Source organism: Penicillium vulpinum (genome assembly GCF_028829585.1).
Source record: "Penicillium vulpinum strain IBT 29486 chromosome Unknown utg000004l_segment0_segment0, whole genome shotgun sequence".
Classification (NCBI taxonomy): domain Eukaryota; kingdom Fungi; phylum Ascomycota; class Eurotiomycetes; order Eurotiales; family Aspergillaceae; genus Penicillium; species Penicillium vulpinum.
Genome location: NW_026643244.1, coordinates 7379142 through 7396768, shown reverse-complemented (window position 1 = coordinate 7396768; position 17627 = coordinate 7379142). Strand labels below are relative to the sequence as shown.

Here is a 17627-nt window from a genome sequence, read left to right as displayed (position 1 = left end):
CAAGTGGCTTGTCTTTTATTAGTACGGAGTAGTTATTCTTCCAAGGTTTTCTTAGCCACGTACAAATTCTCTAAGGTTTCAACATCGAAATCTCCTGATCGTCATATGTATCTTCCATTTTCATTCTCACTATTATCACATATGTAGTGAGGTTCAATTGGCTTGTAATTAGGTAGAACTACTATTGTAGACCATTTGAAGACAGGGCTGACTGTTTTTCCAAATGCTATGCATAGAAAAGTTATCCACGCAATTCATGCTTTTTACCACCTGTATATACATATAAAAAAGATGTGCGAAAAGAGCATTGTACTCATGTATAACTTCCCAAATATGTATCATCTCGGGCCAAATATACCTACATCGTCAAGGAAAGAGGTCGCATGAGCAGCTGACTATTCCTGTTTAGTATTATTCATTAAGTGAAATTAGGGCAAGCTTTTTGATTTATGGAACTTTGGCCCGTTAAAAAGTGCTTCAGGTTGATAATGGCCATGAACAATAGTACCTTCCTTAGAGACTATGTAGCACTCGTGTAGTAGTCAATCTTATTATTTGGTTGAACAGCACATTATTTTCTATACTTTTTCTTTCGCGTTGTGGCTGACACTATGATAATACTTGATGTATGAACTTGTCTCTTCCCACTTCAAGCCTCGGAATCTATCACCCGAATGTCTATGTATATAGTAATTACATACTTCTGCAAAGACAAGTCACAGTATTTGATTTACTGTCACATAGCATCTGGGCGTGGAATTCATGGCTGTCATAGCCCTTTAGTTATGGCAATGTCATTTAAGCATGGCATGATTTGATGGTTAAACATTGAAAGCTAGATCAAGGCTAGACCAAGGCTAGACCGAATCTCGTTTCAACTCCTAAGTATTACTGTTTGGCCCTGTCATATTTCTCTTGTTCAATGGGTTATGTTGTTTGCAAATCTGCATTTGCCATTCGAAGTTGCGCAATGAACCCTTTATTATCAGTTGTTTAGCTTATTGCCGACAAAGAAAGCTGCGATATTGTTCGAATATCAATGTGCATCGTTGTTGACCGTCAGAATACATGTCGAGACCAGCAACTGGCACCCCCGGGCCGAGGATGACTAACTAGACTCACGTGACCCCCAACATCCTCCGAACTGAACGGGTTGTGAGCGGGCATCTCGAACCATCACTGTCTTTCTATCTTCGCAGGACTCGTCTTTTTTGCCGAAAAATGGGTGCTGGAAACTCTAAGCCTGAGGCTTCGGCCGGGTCACAACATGTGTTCTCCAGGTATTTGCTCTCCGATCCCGATTTTAGCTTCCGCGGCATTTGGTGCTTGATGGCGGAGAGAACGGGAACTACTTCCCAATTGGCGCCAATTCGGAAGGGCAGATGCTTCCTGCAGATCTAAAGGAGCCCTCGAGATGCCATGATTATTTGCGACACCGCGGAGTTCATCCTACCCATCCTGAACCTAATGCTAACCTAACCACGCACAGCAACTCTCCCGTCCAATTCTCCTCAAACCTAGTCGATGCACTCCAATCGACCTCAGAGGTGAGCACAACATGGCTCTAGACAAATTCCCAGCTCAATTCAGAAAGCTCACAACCCACCAATGAAACAGACCGACTCCACCCGCGCCAAAGCCCTGGAATTGGAGATCCAAAACCGCGTCGCGCAGGAACTGAAACGCCTCCGCGAGCGCGAGCAGCAAACGCTCGCCGAAATCGAGAAGCGCATCTCCGAGTCCAAAGACACCACCTCCTTGCCCGTTACGGCAGCGACCGCGCCCCTCGCCCACTCCACCTCGGGCTACCCAGCCGGCTCACTGAACCTGGACGCACCGCGGATCCCTTTCGCTGGCCGCCACCACGATCCCGTGCCTACAGTCGCCGCACTGCAGGAGACTGCTGCCCCTGCACAGCCCGTTAAGCGCGATATCTCGCGCGACTCTGTAGCTGCTGAGGTCGAGCAGCTGCGCATTAAGCTTGATGGTCGGAGGAAGCTTGTGGAGCTCGATGATGGTATCGCTAAGGCCCGCTCAGATGTTACTAGCTGTCTGCAGTTGAATGACCGCCGGCCTTTGAACTGCTGGGAGGAGGTTGATGCTTTCAAGCGTGAGGTTGCGCGTATGGAGGCTGCTTTCGTGGATCGCATTGTGGGTTAGATTGCTGGGTTCGGGAATACAGCGGCTTGATGTGAAGTCTCTACGTTTTATGGGACCTGATTTTGGGCTGGGAGCTGCTGTACTGTATGTATAGAACGTGCATTTTTCTTTGTTCCATTTGTTTTCATCTGAATAGGATAGAGTCAATCCATGGATGAGAGTGGATCTTTGTCGTTAACCCTTGGGAGGCTTTTGTTTTCCCAGTACGGAGTAAAAAGGTATACTGTGTAAGTACATGTATCGAGTGACTGGGGCAGATGGGGTTTCAAACTACAATTGGGAATCTCCAGTGTTGGGCAAAGCTCTTTGAATTTGATATCATATAAATTCCCACATCCCTAAACGCCCACTCTTCTCTCCTGAGGTTCGAATGATACACATTCTTCTCTCAGATGGCTTAACATTGGGATCCAATACCTCCGAAAGCTGGATAGACCCAATACCTGTTCCTTTGCCTTCGGAAAGATTATAGTTTCCTGTGGTGACAAAACCAATCAAGTCATCTTCGGTAGGCACGTCCAACGGCTCAGAGTCAGTATCTCCATCAGCAGATGAAATAAGAGCCTTGGCAAGGAGAAGCCGAGCCTCTTCAGATTCGGGGGCAGTGTTGCCTCCCTTAGTGGGCTTCGGTTGAGCAGGCTTGTTGATTCTTGCCGAGCTAAGATCAAGCCATTTCTGGCGTAAAGTTGGATCCGTAGGAAGCCGGTAGATTCGTGCGCGGGGCGTGGGTGTGCCTCGCATGGTGAGAGAAATATAGACCGTGGCAAGAGTGGAAACGTCGACGGATGGTTTGTTAAGCTTACTCAGGCTTTGGCATGTATCGCCCGGAGGGAGACGAATATTATGAATATTGAGGGGCGGAATGATAGGAATAGAGGGTTCGTTTTTCTCAGCCTCTTTGGACTCAGTTGGCTTTTTGTCTGAGCTGCCATCGGCGGTTTCCGTCGTAGCATTGTCCTGTTTCGGCCCTTGAAGAAGCCTCTCCCAGTCACAGGCCCATCCGTGGCCTATCTCGCCCTTTGGACGGCCATCACCCAACGAAATGTTATCGAACTCAGGGCGCCGCCCCTTAGGATGTCGCTCCCAATCACGTCGAGATTTCTTGGTCTCACGCTGGCCCCATTCCCAGCCAGCTCGTGTTCCCGGGAAATCTCCAGGGAACCAAGCCTCGCCTGCTTCGAAAGCAAGCTGCTGTTGTTGCTTCAAACCGCCAAGCAATGGGTTTCCTCCGCTGGATAGTGGGTAGAACATGATTGAATACCAGACCGGGACAACACATTTCCATGGCAATAATACGGTCCAGGAGCCCGGGGCATTGCTGCGTTTGGCCTGAGCTTGTGGTTTGTTTGCGAGTATCATGATTGGGATTTGAGGATCTGACGACTGAGAGGGTGGAAAATTACCAGGACCAGCCAGAGTGCGGCGTCGGTTGATAGCCTTCTGGCTCGGGAGCTGACGGGCCGCTGTTAGCCGAGTGGATCGGTCGAACAGCTTAGAGGGACCTTGTGTTTTGTCTGGATGCCATGTAGAGAGTAAGATGGCAAGGTCATTCATGTAGGATTCGTTTTGGGGGACGTGAAGTGTGCGAGGCGGGAAGTGCAGGCGAGGATCAGAAATAGCAAAAGAGAGCAGGGCATTATGTGGCAGTGAGCACGGATTCGACACCCCCAGAAGAGATGGCCAGACGGATTCTGGACTCTGTGCCGACGGAGCATTACCGTCTGACCCAAGAATCGGTTTCAATGCCGCTAACAAGGCCTCGGTAGACCCCGGTCCTGTGATTTCAATACTGCCAATTTCGAATCGCAGGTCTTCGACCATCACAGGAGGGCTTTGTGATTTGGATATTTCAAGAATATCTGTCCACAGCTGGAGGAACGCCGAGGGATGGACTCTAATCCAGAGTTTTCGGTGATCTTTTTTAGATGACTTGGGCTGAGGTTCGTTGGCATCAACCATCTCAACGTCTTCCTGCTTAGCACACCATATCAATGTCACTGGTGCAGTTGGACGCTTCGGGTGATCTTTTTCAAAAGTCCAGGCCGGTAGAGACCGAGTCCCGGCTCTCCATTTCTTTCCCTTGGTGCCCCATGCGTTGTCCCCGTCGACACCCACTCCCATTAGGACAGCCTGAATAGCTGGTTCTGTTCCTTCCAACTGAATAGTAGACATATAGCTCATATCCCATGCCACGGCACCCCGGGCGCCTCGAGCCCGGTGCGTAGGCCGATAGCATTTCTCGGTGGGGGACAAGGGAACAGCAAAGCGCCAAATCGGGTCTTTGGTTGTGGCCATATGAGCTCGCTTTGCATGATACAAATGAGTAGGTAGCCACGTCTTGCATTGTTGGCGCTTGCGGTACTTGGGCTCTGCTGGAACAGGCCTCGATAGCTTGTTCTTCTTGATTTTGGGGACTCGTGGTGCAATATCGAAGGCATGGCTTCCCTCCTTCTCCAAAGAAGTTTGGTTCTCTTGGTCCCGCTTTAGTTTCGTGGCTGCCCGTCGGGCCTTTGTTTTGGAGTTGATAGCCTGCAGCCGCCGAGCGGTATCAAGTCGAATGCGCATCATCTGGGATGGCTTGCGTCTGCGCGCTGTAACAGTAGGTGTATTATCCTCGGCCATCTAACATGATTGAAATAACGGGTTAGCCAAATGCTATTCGCAAATTCGTAGAGCATTGTCAATGAATACTTCTCGCTTGGCTCGAGCCCTCAACCTCCGCGGAACTCGCTTCACATTATGACTCGCCGTCCGCCGCCGCAGTGTACGGGGAACTTTTTGAAAGGCTCGCGTCGTGAGGGCATTTTTAGATCGCTGCATCCCCTCCTCCAGAGCCTGGATCTCAAATGCCCGAGCTGCAGAATAGGCGGCGACATCGAGCTCGCCAGTTGCGGAGAGGGCGGCGTCGGCCGACTGCACAGCCAAGGTGCGCGCATCAAAGGTTTTAGCGCGTTTGCGAGATGCCCCGGCTGCGCCATGAGGACCCGAGGGAGTTAAAGGTTTCCGCTTCGCGGAAGGGTTGGACGCCATGGCTGCTGATTGAAGTTGTGTGTATCGACGTTTGCGAGTAAAAAAGTTCCCGGGCTTGGCGCGTCATGATCGGCAGCCCTAGGATAGCCTTATTTACCGGTCTTCTACTATTCGCCTCTACTTTCTTGAATATTTCCGATCACATTTCTGATACATTGTTCTTAGACACATCCCCTGTAAGCGAACACATGTGCAAGAAAGTCTGCCTGAATATTGGGATACGCCCTCACATTACCACGGCGACATGATCTGTCATATATTTCTGGATGTTTCCCAAGAAACAGGCAGCCACAATAGAGACGGCACCGAATGCAATACTAACATAGTATACCCATTTATATCCCTCAGCGTATGCAATTTGACCAGCTTCTACGACCATTTGATATGCAGTCTCGTTGCCAGCAATACCAGGAATCGTACGCAGCTCACTCAGCAACGAGGCACCTGTTAGCTCGATTGCTTCGCCAATCAGTTTGATGTCGGTGATATTGAGTTCTTTCATCATCACTCCACCGATATAGTGTGTTGCCGCGGGGACAAACTTAGAAATGAAGACATTGTAGTAAATGGTATAGCCGATGCCACCGCCTACCACGCGAATAGAGAGGGTGAGCGCAGAGATAGTGGCAATGAGATCCTAGCAAAATCCAATGTCAGCAGTCAAACCACCTCCCTTATAGCAGCAACGTACGTCGGGACAAATGATTGTGGTAATAATTGAGGCTGGCACCACAATACCTCCAATTCCAAGACCAGCAAGGATGAGAATACCCCAGAGTTGATACAGGTTATCGGCGCGGCCGATAGACATGGCACCGCATCCTGTTTTTGGAACAAAAATTTAGCTTGGCGGGGACTCTTAAACGCACAAAGAAGACTCACCTGCAGTCATCAGAACGCTACTAACAATCAAAAGCTCTTTGTTATGCCCACGAAGAACACTTAGTAGTGCAAGCACAATACATGCTCCTGCCATGATTCCAAAGCCAATAGGGAGACTGCGAACACCCACGTCCACTGGGTTATGGCCGTAGACATTGAATGATTCCGTGGGCCAGAACATAAGCACGGAGAAGAAGTTAGCACCGGAGATGAAAGTAATGACGAGGGTGAGACCCAGAGTCCGAGGCTCTTGCTTCAAGCGAGATGGAAAAATGGGGTATTTGGCTCCGTAGATTTCCCAGAAACTAAAAGCAACAAGCAGAAGGAATCCGATGATCAAGGGTGCCAGAACATGTGCAGATGTCCATGGATACTAAATTGATATGTCAGTAAGATATGTAGCCCTGCACATGATATCTTCAAGCCTACCATATATCCACCCCATTGCAAACCGGCCAAGAAAACAATTAGACCAGTGATGCTGAGTAACCCACCAATAAAGTCGATCCGTCCAATTATCTCTTTTCGGCTCAAATCAACTGAGTTGACTCGTGGGGGAGGGAAGTAGAACAAAATCGTGATCAACAGACCAAAGGCGCCCCACGCAGCACAGAACGCACCGACATAGCGCCAATGGCTGTGATACGCGACAAGCTGAGCCCATAGCACGGACGGGCAGAATGGTACGATGGTGAAGATAAGAACCGCCACATAGACTCCTCTCTTTCGAATCGGTGCCATCTCGGAGGTTGCAGCCAGTGCTGTCAGTTCATTGATCCCGGCACCAGCGCCAGCGATGGCCATGCCCGCTGTGTCCATGTCAGCGAATGTCTATTTCGATATCTGAGCAAGCACAAACCGATGAAGTTGTTCATTGTGTGCACTGTACTACAGATTATCATGCCTATAACTATCAGGGATGCTCCAATAATAGCCACTGTGCGGCGTCCGATTAAATCCGATAGAGATCCAACAAAAGGGCATACACCAGCAAGGCCAAGCAAGTTTGCAAGAACCTAAACAGAAGCCCGTTAGTCAATGGCCTTATACTTCAATGAGTATACACTCACAAACCAGACCCATCGGTCTGCTCCACCAATGTCTCCATAGATGTAGGGAGGGATGCCACCTGGAGAAAAGGTATCAGAATTGTATTATAGCTTTCATGTTGGTTTTTGACGTACCAAACAGGTAGACTGGAATCTGACTTCCAGTCCACAAGAAAGCCATGGCAGTAAAGCCCATGAAGCGACGGAAGGTCATCTTTCAATGGTCAGTATTGTCGCAACCGCAAGTTGAACAGCTGGATCATACTGGGATATCCTTCTCAGACTCATGGATGGCTTCCTCTGAACCCGGTCGAGCCACTTCCTGGTGACTATGCTGTGAAGTGTCACTATTTTCATGATGCTGAGTTACAGCCTTTTCGTCGACCGGTCGATTCGATTGAAGGATTGAATCCGCCATGACGAGCACAGTTGTAAACAAGAGAAGTACAAACGAAGTAGTGACCTTGGCCGCAACTCAAACAAAAATGGTTATAATTGAAATTCGACTGAGCGAAATGCGGATGATATTCAAATTAAATCCAGAGTCTCGAAGAAAAGACAAGGGATACAAATTCATTTTAACTCTGTCACTGAACCGGTGGAATGCCAGCTTCGGAATGTAATGGATTAGGAGTGGGGAAATGAAGACAAGCTCATGCTGAATCAGGTAGGCGCAATGATGCTTGAACTCTAGAGAATACCGAGGCAGCTTGGCAATTCCCAGTGCGTGCGCTGTTAATTCTGGGCATAGGGAAATGCGGGGGAGAAAACGTGGAGAAAAAGTGGATGCATCATATCAGGATTATACCTCCGGAGGCCTATGCCAGAATGGGGATCAGCCCCGATAAAATCAGAAAACAAATACGGAGCAGAGGTTAATTATTGAATTTATAACCTGGTTACATGTACAAGAGACACTGATTGTATCTTTTAGAAGTCATCAGGTAGCATATATTTGTACAGAAGTGGTTCATATATGAGGTCTATTTTTCCCTTACTAACCTCCTGATTTTGATTTGACTTCGTACAAAATGGCCAGAAGGCCGGGGCTGAGTTTATTACAGCCTAGGCCGAAGTTTCGAAGAAGTCACACGATCGACAAAAGCCGCCCCGTATAGATATCAAGCCATCTAGCGCGAGGAAAGTGTGGATAGTTCCAACGTTCAAAAATACTCCCCAACCATGCTCAGCTTGAATGACTTGGGAACAACGAAAAGTCCCGTTGCTTCGACACATAGTTGGCCTGCCATATCACGGACCTCACACTTGGCATATGCCTTGGCGTCCGTGCTCTGTTCCTGATCTAGAGTAGTATGCAGGGCATAGAAATTGTCCGAGTAGACTGGCGCTCGGTAGTTCAGTTTGAGGTTGGCAGTGACCCCTGTTCGCGCTGGGAAATGCCGAATGGCTGCGCGCCCCAGGTTCTCATCGATCACAGTAGCTAGCGCGCCCCCGTGGACCATGGTTGGCCAGCCTTCAAGGCCTGGTCCCAAAAAGACCACGCTAATGAGTTTCTTCTCTTTATCATTCCAAAAGACTTTCTGTTATATACGAGAATCGTTAGACAAAGCGGGATCCCGAGGTTCGGCAGTCAAAAGGTTTCGGCATTCATATATGGACATGCCTCGGACCTCAATGAGAAAACGAGAGACCAACCTGAAATCCAAAGCCCCTACTACCAGCCAAGGAGCCAGATGTCAGCCGATGGATTTTGTGCTTGTCCGCAAAATTTTCGTAGACATCCTTTTCCACATAATCGGGATTATGGCGCAGCTCCTGCACAATGGGGAGTCCAATATCGAACACCCGCTGGATTTCCTGAAGCTCCATTTGGTCCTCTAATGACCCAGGAGCCGGTGGCGCCGCAATTTTGTTGTCCAGCCATTTCCCTGTACTGACGCCAAGTGTCCCAAAAATGCCGGCGTAGATCAGGCGGCGCGTCCAACTTGATGGTTTTCGTGAGGCATTTGCTTGTGCCGCGGTGCTGACGTTTCGGACCGTTGATCGCCAAAAACTTCGTGTCTGTATCGAAGACCCACGAAGGGTCGACTGTATGATGCTGCGATAATGTATCATGGTGGTCACATTGCCATTCTTCTAGAACTAGAATGTTGATTCAATTGGAGCTTTGGACAATTTGGGCCGAGGCTCAACAAAGTCACGTGTGTATCACCCTTAGTCATTTACATATGTCCCGATGTCGTTTCCACCGAAAGAAATCTAAATATGTATGTATGCAGAATTACAGAATGTAGATAATAGTAATGCATTAAGACAATCAATCAATTGGTAACACTTAAGGCATGGCAGACGAGCATCATTCATGTTCATCGTTTCTATTCATCTAGAGGCAACATTTGCAGGTTTCTTTCTCATGTGAACGGATGCCAAGGGAAACCCATTTACTCGGATTTGGGCAGGTCAATCGCGCGATAGAGGCAAATGAGGGCAGAGTGTGACTCACCTAGATCTGTGATTAGCCATGGCTCTTGGATTGTAGAATGTATTTCACTCACCACCACCCGAAAGGGTCTCGATCTTCTGTGCCTCCACCTCAGTCACTGTGTCGTCGTTGAACCACCACCACTTGTTATCTGCCTCGCGGCGCTTGCTGCCTGCCTGAGGCTCATCCCGCTCCTGTTTCTTGACATATGCAGTGTAGTGACCGCTGTCGGCGCTAGCACCCTGGTGGGTAATAACGGCGCGAAGCTCATACAGACCAGACTGGTTGGTTCCGCTGTCTCCAGCACCCCGTTGGTTGATAAGTTCCTGGAGCTCTTTCTTAGCAACGCGGATAGATTCCGCTTTTTCTGCTTCGTACTCGGCATCGGTTTTGAAAGTTTCCTCCATTTGGCTATCGCCGTCCTTGTCGTTGGCTTTGGACTTGCTCTCCTCAGTGGCCTTCTTCTTCTGCATTGGCTCTACGCTTTCGCCAAGGTCTGTCTCTTTCTTCTGACGCTCTGTACGCTCTTCGGCAATTCTTTGACGTTTCTGAGCACGTTCAACCTCTAGCTCTTCCTTACGGATCTCGCGAACCTTGTCACGAATAGGGATGAGCTGCTTTCGGAGGTTCTCGGTACAGAACTCCACAACATCCAACTCAGTAGGGAAAGTCACTTTGCGCATAATCTTAGCCTTCTTCTGTGTCTCGCGTTTCCAGTAAAATCGGACAAAATGCACCGTGAGGTACTTGGGCAGTCGCGCAATGCGAGAACGCTTTTTGTACACAGAATTGCGGTCCAAAAGAGGAGAGTTTTTCTCAATTTCCTCTTCGAGACCGGCCAAAATTCCATCCTGCAGGTGGTTCGTTTCTTTTCCGATATGACAATCAAGTTTGTAGAACACATCAGAACTTTGACTCGGTTGCTCGCCGAGTTCCTTGGCAGCGGGGTCCTGACATTCGGTGACAGATTCGAATTGCCCCGCGAGATATTTATCAACAAATGAGGTGGCAGTGGCAGACTCTCCCTCACCTTCAGTGATTGTCAACTTGGCCCGCAATTGATTCAAGATCTGGGAGAAAGCCTCCTCGGCATCCTGTTGGGAATATCCTTGGCCATTTCGGTCACGTTGGGCGAATTGAGGGAAGACAGCTCGGAGAGCATTGAGGAACATCAGTGGAGGAATACCCTCCTGGGTCTCGGACATTTGCTTGAACAGATCTCGCAGAGAAGCGGCCAAATCCCGAGAACCTCCAAGGCCACCAATACCAAAGCTGCTGAGGTCTGACAGACTCGATTGTCCAGCTCCTCCGCTTGGTCGATACCGCTTGAGCTCCTCCTGGAGCTCCGGGACACTCCGCAAGATTTGTAGGGAAGAGTTGAGGTAGCATGTATTCCCTAGGTTCTGCAAACCGGCAGGGGTGGCACCTTCCTGCCGTGCTACCTCGGCCTCGGTCATATCTTCCAGGAATTTGACGGTCTCCTTTGGCCGACCAAGGTCAACGGAACCTTGACCTCCGGACGGGGTGCCCATCATCATAAACATCTGCCCGGGTTTGGCATTAAGGGACGAAAGGGGTGTATCATCTTTAAGCTGGCCGCCTTTTACCAATACCTTTTGGCGGTCAGGTTCCACGCCAGTCAAAGAAAATAGTTGGTACTTGAGTGTTTCGCCGTTCGACGTAGGATCGAGCTCGACTTCGTGGCGCTTGCCGGCGTGTTTGACAATAACTGTGTATCCGTTAGTAGTGGTCCAATAAGTGTCGATACATCCATACTTACTCGGTATAGCCGCCATTTTTAAGAACTTTTGGCGATGGATAATGTGAGAAGGATAAAGAGCTTGCGATTCCTGGGGCAAATGGTAAACAGCCTGAGATGAGGAAGCGTAGGGGGTCTCTCACCGCCCAACCACTATCATCACCGCCCGCCCCGACGACGTCAACTCCTCTTCTGCCTAGGACAACCTGTTATCCAGAGAACTGCCTTTCGTGCTCACTGCTCTAGGTCGAAGGGTCCTCACAACGGGCTGGTTTCACTTTCTCCTCAACTAGACTCCGACTATATTATTCCGCCTAACAATTGCATCCTTGTGGCCTCAACAAACACCCCTCACCATGGTGGGTACAGCTCCAATCAGCCAGCTCGTTCTATACTAATTGATTATCAGAGTCAATCTCTCCGACCCTACCTTCAGGCGTGAGTTTTGAGCTTGAAAATTATTCAGTGGCAAGCTTCCTCACACTTACTTTACTAGTGTTCGGTCATCTCTAACCGCGGCCCTTACGATCTCCAACTTCGCTTCTCAGACATCCGAACGGCAGTAAGTCGCCCATGCTGCAAATATTAGACATGAAAGATGCTAATATAATCCACTTCACCAGCAACTGCCCGGAGATTGAGGCAAATTCTTCGCCCGAGATCCTACTCAACCCGTACGTTTAATTATCGTTTCTCCCAAAGTCGCATTGGACAAACGTATTGATGGCTTTACAGGCTGCACATCAGCAGGAATGAGAATGAGAAGGTGAAAATTGAGCCAAGCTACAATTCTGTACGCCTAAGTATCAGAATCAAGCAGGCAGATGAGATTGAGCACATTCTTGTCCACAAATTCACTCGGTTCCTCACCCAGCGAGCAGAATCGTTCTTCATTTTGCGCCGGAAGCCAGTGGAGGGATATGACATCAGTTTCCTCATTACCAACTTCCACACGGAAAAGATGCTTACCCACAAGCTAATTGATTTCGTGATTGAATTCATGGAAGAGGTGGATAAGGAGATCTCAGAGATGAAGCTCTTCGTATGTGTAGGGATCCATTGTTTTCGTCACAAGTTACTAACAGCTTATTAGTTGAATGCCCGTGCTCGATTTGTTGCCGAGTCTTTCCTGACACCGGTATGTTCTTATTGAGCTATCTACCATTGACTCAATTGCTGACGATCATCCAGTTCGATTAAATTGCTCAGCGTTTTCTTGTTGATTCCGAATAATGAATGGCCCTGTGTTTCCCACTTTCTACTCCTGTACAGATAGCATAGGCTTGCATTGATTAAGAGAGAACCTTATACCGATGTTCAGCGATAGATGTTTTCTGTCCAGATTCAGTTGGTTTCTTAGTAGTATGGAGGCTATTGCTACCGGTGTAGTTCGTTCCTCGCCGGGTATGCTAGCCTGCTGTTCTCATATGCCCTGGTTCCTCCTCGCTACGACAGAAATTACCTCCGTAGCACTATCCATATAGTATAGTAATCACATAAGCAAGAAGAAGAACCTAGGTATACCAAAGAGCAAAGGTAGGTTGATAACAGTAACACAACATCTCCAAGAGCTTGTAGCTTAGAGAAACCTTACAGGCCAAAGAGCTACCATTGACGTTTATACTAATAAAAGCCTACGACGTAGATCAAAGTCTGTTTACAGTAGCAATCATTTGTGAGTTAAGCATAAGACGAACAATCAGCCACAATATAGAACCTTGGAAGACCTATATAGTATGTCGAAGTAAAGAGTGCGTGAAGAATGAATATTATATAGACCCAGTGCGTGAATAAAGGAATAATGGGACGAATCAGTGCGTGCAGCAAAATGTATGGGCGAAATGGAAATATTTGCGAGGAGTCCGTGGAAATTATTTTTATCCGTCAGAAGTGCGTGGAAATAGAAATCGCCGCGATTGCCTGTGCGTCGTGATAAAACGTACTTCTGAGGCAACTTCGACCGATACAAAATCATTTCTAGCCTCGATGTTCAATGAATTTTTCAATATTACCACAAGCAGCAATCTTGAAGAAAATGAGATATATAGTATCTTACCTCGCTTAATTACAATTAAAAAAATTTCAAAAATTACATCCCATATAAATTTATTGAGAAATGTGAGGTTCAAAGTCGACCATTTTGTGGAGGGGGTTTGCAATACAAGCAATCCCTCGACAACACCTGAAGTACCTTCCTAACAAGACGTACTCGAAATCTTGGGCACTTTAATTCCACGCATATAAATAGCTGATTTTTATCTCCACGCACTCTCCCTCGTAAATATTCTTCTCTCCACGCACTATCTAATTCACTTTACGAAGTCAACCCTAAGATGAGTGAACCATACGGGCATTTGCCCGAGCTTACCCCCGAGCTTGACGACTGGTCGACAACTGTGCGCAAGTTGGTCGCCTCTCTTAGTACGTTAACTATCAATGAGACAGCACGCACAGAGTCACAGATCGTGACTGACAGCACTGTGACTGACTCGGACAATCACAAACATCCATCTTCCCAAATTGGCAATGGTGATTCTCTCAGGAAGGTGTCCTCTGACCCTACTTTAGGCTCCCAGGCCTCTGGTAATCTTCCTGCTTCCTCGTCTTATCCTTCTCTTTCTTCGGTCCCATCCTCTTTTATCTCCTCCCATCACCGAAGTTCATATTCTTCTTCTACCATCCATCCTCCAGTATCTTCCTCTTTACCCCTTCATCTTCCTGCAAAATCTATTGACCCAGCACCTGGGCCCTATCCAAATCCTCTCAAATTCAGACCCCAGGTCGACTCAGCTCTCGACCATCAGACTCAAGTCAATCAGTCTCAAGCTTATCATATTCCTTTGGAGTCGATACCTCCTCGGATTTACCACAATCCTCTGGGCCTTGCTCCTCAGTGGTACAAAAGTAAGTAACTTCTTTTTCCTTTCGTCGTGACTGGTCGACCAGCTGCACCATCACCATAAGACCTGTTGGACCCCACTAATAACAGTCGCACTACAGCAAGGATCCTCGAACCCGATTTCTCTACATTCGACGGCATCAACATGGGTTGGCCATTTCAGCCGGGTGAGGTCCCCAATAATGGGGATTTTGAACGGTTTGAAAGTTCTTCGATTGAAGAGCTCTTGCAGCCTTGTTCAATTCCTTTCGGTAGCATCGCCGAGATGCACACACCTTCTCGAAATGGTGTGTTGATGATTTCTAATGTGAGTTTCTTTGAACCATATGATTTCTGCTTCCTGTGATTTTGTTAAATATTCCGCTACTAACGATTGTTATACTCAGATCCCTTACACTGTGACTCGCCAAGAGGTGACTTCGTTCATTGGACGCAGTGCCAACCTGCTCCCATCCTCTCAAGGATGTCCGATTCACATCATCATGGAACGATCCACCGGTAAGACCATGGACTGCTATGTTGAATTCCGAAACATCAAAGATGCCGAAGACACCGTCAAGCGTATCAATCACACATATGACGCTGGCAGCACCCCACGTATGGGCAATCGCCATGTTGACATCGAGCTCAGCACCCCGGCCAAGCTGCATAAGGCTATCTTTCCCCGGGCAAAGTGCATTTCATGGGAGAATGGAAAGCCTGTTCAGCTCGTCAACAAAGATGAGTGGTCCACTGGATTTGATGGCTTCCTCACCGACGAGGAACTGTTTTGCCTTGTTCGTCACGCAGAGCAACCTCACCGTGTACGTCTCACTTCCTTTTTATATTCTCCACTTCTATGTCATTGATCTTCTAACGCATTGCAGAGTGTATTTGCCAGTAAGGTTCCACAGCGTTGTTACGAATCTTTCATCACTACCGTCTGGAAGGTAAGTTAATCATTGTCCTTTCATATGCGTTTGCCCTTCGATGTCATACTGATACTCTTTGTCTTCTGTTATAGTTCCCGTGGCACGCAACTCATCTTTACACTGTGCATCACCGCAATGCGATTTTCAAGACCCTTGGTACTTTGATCAAGACTCTCGCGGACCGTATGCAAAAGTCAAACACAGTTGGTCTTGATGTCCGCCTCCTTAGCGAGTTGGTGCATGCAGGAATTCATTGCCCTGGTTTCAATCCTCGCATGAAATATTGCTTCGCTTGGTGGTCGCGCGATATTAACGCGATTGCGATAATGGACCATGACTGGTGCCTTTATTTCCCCTTTGACAGCTTGGTCTACATTCCTGGACACGGTCCTGCAGCCATCCAGGTAAGTAACTTGGTTGAGAGTTTGTTTTCTTTTGAAAGATTGCTAATTCATTTTTGAATTCGGTATAGTTCTATGCTTACATCATGTCTAACGGATCTGTTCTGCGCACTGAGAGTGACGGTCTCATCAACAAGCATACTCACCCCGAGATCGAGCAGATCTTCGGAAAGTTCTGGTTTGAGTGGGATGACAACGTTGCCCGCAACAAGGTCTTCAGGGATGCGATCAATTACGAAGCGACTGTTCTTCGGAAGTTCATCATTACTGGATTTCAACAGCTACATAAGAGAAAATCCAGCATCTCGACCATTGGAACTGCTCCTGGCTCCTCACCAACCCACAGTGTGACCTCTGTTGATAGTGAGCGCACTATTTCGGCATCTCGCGGTGCCTCCGTGGACCCCAGCCGTGCCTCTCGGGAGACCTCGATTGGCCAAGCTGGCAACAACCGGAATGTCCCTGGTACCTCTCGCGTTAGCTCTCAACGCATTGATGAATATCCTCCGGACACCCCCACTCCTCGTCCTCGTGCATCGGCCGCTCCCTACCGTCCCCCACACCAGCGTGATCCCTCCGTGGCAACCAAGCCTCGCAACTTCAGCTGGCGTTTGTCTCAGTCTGAGGAGGTACCTGTGGCAGGCTCGACTCACGGCCAGTCTCCAATCCGGCCTATCTACCATGCTCCTCACCAGACTGCGCAGAACGTCCGATCGTCCTCGGACCCTTTCGGACCCGTCCCCCCGGTTCCTCGCACTGGCCACCGATCTCGTTCTGACGCTACTCGTCTGTCGAACGTTGATCACAAGGCGTTTGATGAGATTCGGGCTGCCAAACGTTCCGGCAAGAAGTAATCAGGCGTGGTGGATACCCTGGACCTGCAGTCCTTAAGCAAGGACTCCTGGTCTGTCATCATGGCAATGGTCTTGTCTTTCTCTCTTTTTTTGCTTGTTTTGCGTCCTGCTTTTTCTGTCTTCCCTGGGTGGATGTATGGAGACATCCACCCAGTTTTATTCAAAAAAACCCTTGTCTCCGGGGCGCTTGCGCCATTTGCTTTTTCTTCCAGCGAGATCCAGAATCCGCGGCTGCTGCCCTCGGGATAAGCTTGGCCGGTTTTCAGGACTCGCTGGACTAGAAACTCATTTGAGTTTCATTTTTTTCTAGCTTTCATGTCACTTTTAAATTAGTTGACTAGCTAGTTTTGCGTTGCTTTCAATTGTTGTGTATGAGTTTACTTCTGCGTTCTTGTTCTTTTTGCTTCTAGTAGATTTTCTTTAAGCGGGCGTTGGTTTTGGTTGTTTGTAGGCTATGTAGCTCTGCGGCAACATGCATATAGAGGGACATTTGTAAGGCTCATCAGGATTAGGTGGCAGGATGGTCAGGGTTCTTTCAGCATCATCTCCTTATTTCCAGGTGATTGCTGAACTCAGGGCTTTGAGTACATCCCTATCTTCTTGCTGGATTATTATACATCTGGTTTATTTTGTATCTCTTGATCTTGATTTGGGAGTTATGTCTCTATGGCTAAGCTGTGGGAAGTCAACCCTCAGCTATTATTATCACGAGATCAAGCCATCGATCATTAACGGAGATCAGACCACTGCAAGCCACAATCTGCTTGGAGAGACGGAGGCGATACGGCCGAAAAAAGGAAACCAGGCGTGAGGGAGTATGACTGCCACTCAGTCAAGGGCCTATGTCGATACCAGCTGAGTTTTTGGGATCATTTTGAATTAGTAGTGACGTTGAGACACAGCTAACGCTTCATGGTGCGGGATCCAACTGCCTTCAACGTAACGACGAAATACACCGAGATAGTCATGATATGAGCATGCCAGATGCAGTGGATGATCTTCATTTGTTTCAGGCCGCTTACCATCGCTGTATAGTATGCAAAGGCGCCCATCGTACGATTTCGCATACCCAAGTTCACGGATACCAGGATCTCCAGGATGGGACAGTACGAGACAGCATACAAGCGTGTCTGGGGCTCTTTGCGAAGTCAATGACCTTCTGTGATCCTTAAGAGGACGACAATATGTTGAGCACGGCTACTAGTGCTAGTCGTGGCCCAAAACAATCACCGATATCGC

The 17627-nt window shown here is 48.2% G+C and overlaps 7 protein-coding genes across 7 annotated transcripts; 3 read left to right on the top strand and 4 right to left on the bottom strand.

Annotated features, from left to right (window-relative positions):
* Positions 1 to 1221: 1221 nt before the first annotated feature.
* N7479_011319 (Mic19 family protein) lies at positions 1222 to 2160 on the top strand (the record flags this gene model as incomplete). The annotated part of the gene is made up of 3 exons (XM_057259010.1): positions 1222 to 1280; positions 1490 to 1547; positions 1618 to 2160. The coding sequence occupies 3 exons, from the start codon at positions 1222 to 1224 to the stop codon at positions 2158 to 2160; spliced, it is 660 nt and encodes a 219-aa protein (XP_057106468.1).
* Positions 2161 to 2478: 318 nt separating this feature from the next.
* On the bottom strand, positions 2479 to 5190 carry N7479_011318 (ribonuclease P/MRP protein subunit POP1; the record flags this gene model as incomplete). The annotated part of the gene is made up of 2 exons (XM_057259009.1): positions 2479 to 4782; positions 4852 to 5190. The coding sequence occupies 2 exons, from the start codon at positions 5188 to 5190 to the stop codon at positions 2479 to 2481; spliced, it is 2643 nt and encodes an 880-aa protein (XP_057106467.1).
* A 226-nt stretch (positions 5191 to 5416) lies between these two features.
* On the bottom strand, positions 5417 to 7539 carry N7479_011317 (putative MFS drug efflux pump; the record flags this gene model as incomplete). The annotated part of the gene is made up of 8 exons (XM_057259008.1): positions 5417 to 5827; positions 5882 to 6012; positions 6073 to 6445; positions 6502 to 6881; positions 6932 to 7088; positions 7143 to 7201; positions 7257 to 7335; positions 7387 to 7539. 8 exons carry the CDS (start codon positions 7537 to 7539, stop codon positions 5417 to 5419), a joined length of 1743 nt encoding a protein of 580 aa, XP_057106466.1.
* Positions 7540 to 8284: 745 nt separating this feature from the next.
* N7479_011316 (PaaI family thioesterase) lies at positions 8285 to 9197 on the bottom strand (the record flags this gene model as incomplete). The annotated part of the gene is made up of 2 exons (XM_057259007.1): positions 8285 to 8662; positions 8778 to 9197. 2 exons carry the CDS (start codon positions 9195 to 9197, stop codon positions 8285 to 8287), a joined length of 798 nt encoding a protein of 265 aa, XP_057106465.1.
* Positions 9198 to 9629: 432 nt separating this feature from the next.
* On the bottom strand, positions 9630 to 11360 carry N7479_011315 (ubiquitin-specific protease UBP6; the record flags this gene model as incomplete). The annotated part of the gene is made up of 2 exons (XM_057259006.1): positions 9630 to 11293; positions 11345 to 11360. 2 exons carry the CDS (start codon positions 11358 to 11360, stop codon positions 9630 to 9632), a joined length of 1680 nt encoding a protein of 559 aa, XP_057106464.1.
* A 319-nt stretch (positions 11361 to 11679) lies between these two features.
* Positions 11680 to 12523, top strand: N7479_011314 (actin-related protein 2/3 complex subunit 4 family protein; the record flags this gene model as incomplete). The annotated part of the gene is made up of 7 exons (XM_057259005.1): positions 11680 to 11682; positions 11733 to 11761; positions 11820 to 11885; positions 11947 to 11997; positions 12059 to 12365; positions 12417 to 12461; positions 12515 to 12523. The coding sequence occupies 7 exons, from the start codon at positions 11680 to 11682 to the stop codon at positions 12521 to 12523; spliced, it is 510 nt and encodes a 169-aa protein (XP_057106463.1).
* Positions 12524 to 13656: 1133 nt separating this feature from the next.
* Positions 13657 to 16388, top strand: N7479_011313 (uncharacterized protein; the record flags this gene model as incomplete). The annotated part of the gene is made up of 6 exons (XM_057259004.1): positions 13657 to 14227; positions 14324 to 14529; positions 14609 to 15025; positions 15089 to 15151; positions 15226 to 15537; positions 15606 to 16388. 6 exons carry the CDS (start codon positions 13657 to 13659, stop codon positions 16386 to 16388), a joined length of 2352 nt encoding a protein of 783 aa, XP_057106462.1.
* Between the last annotated feature and the right edge of the window lie 1239 nt (positions 16389 to 17627).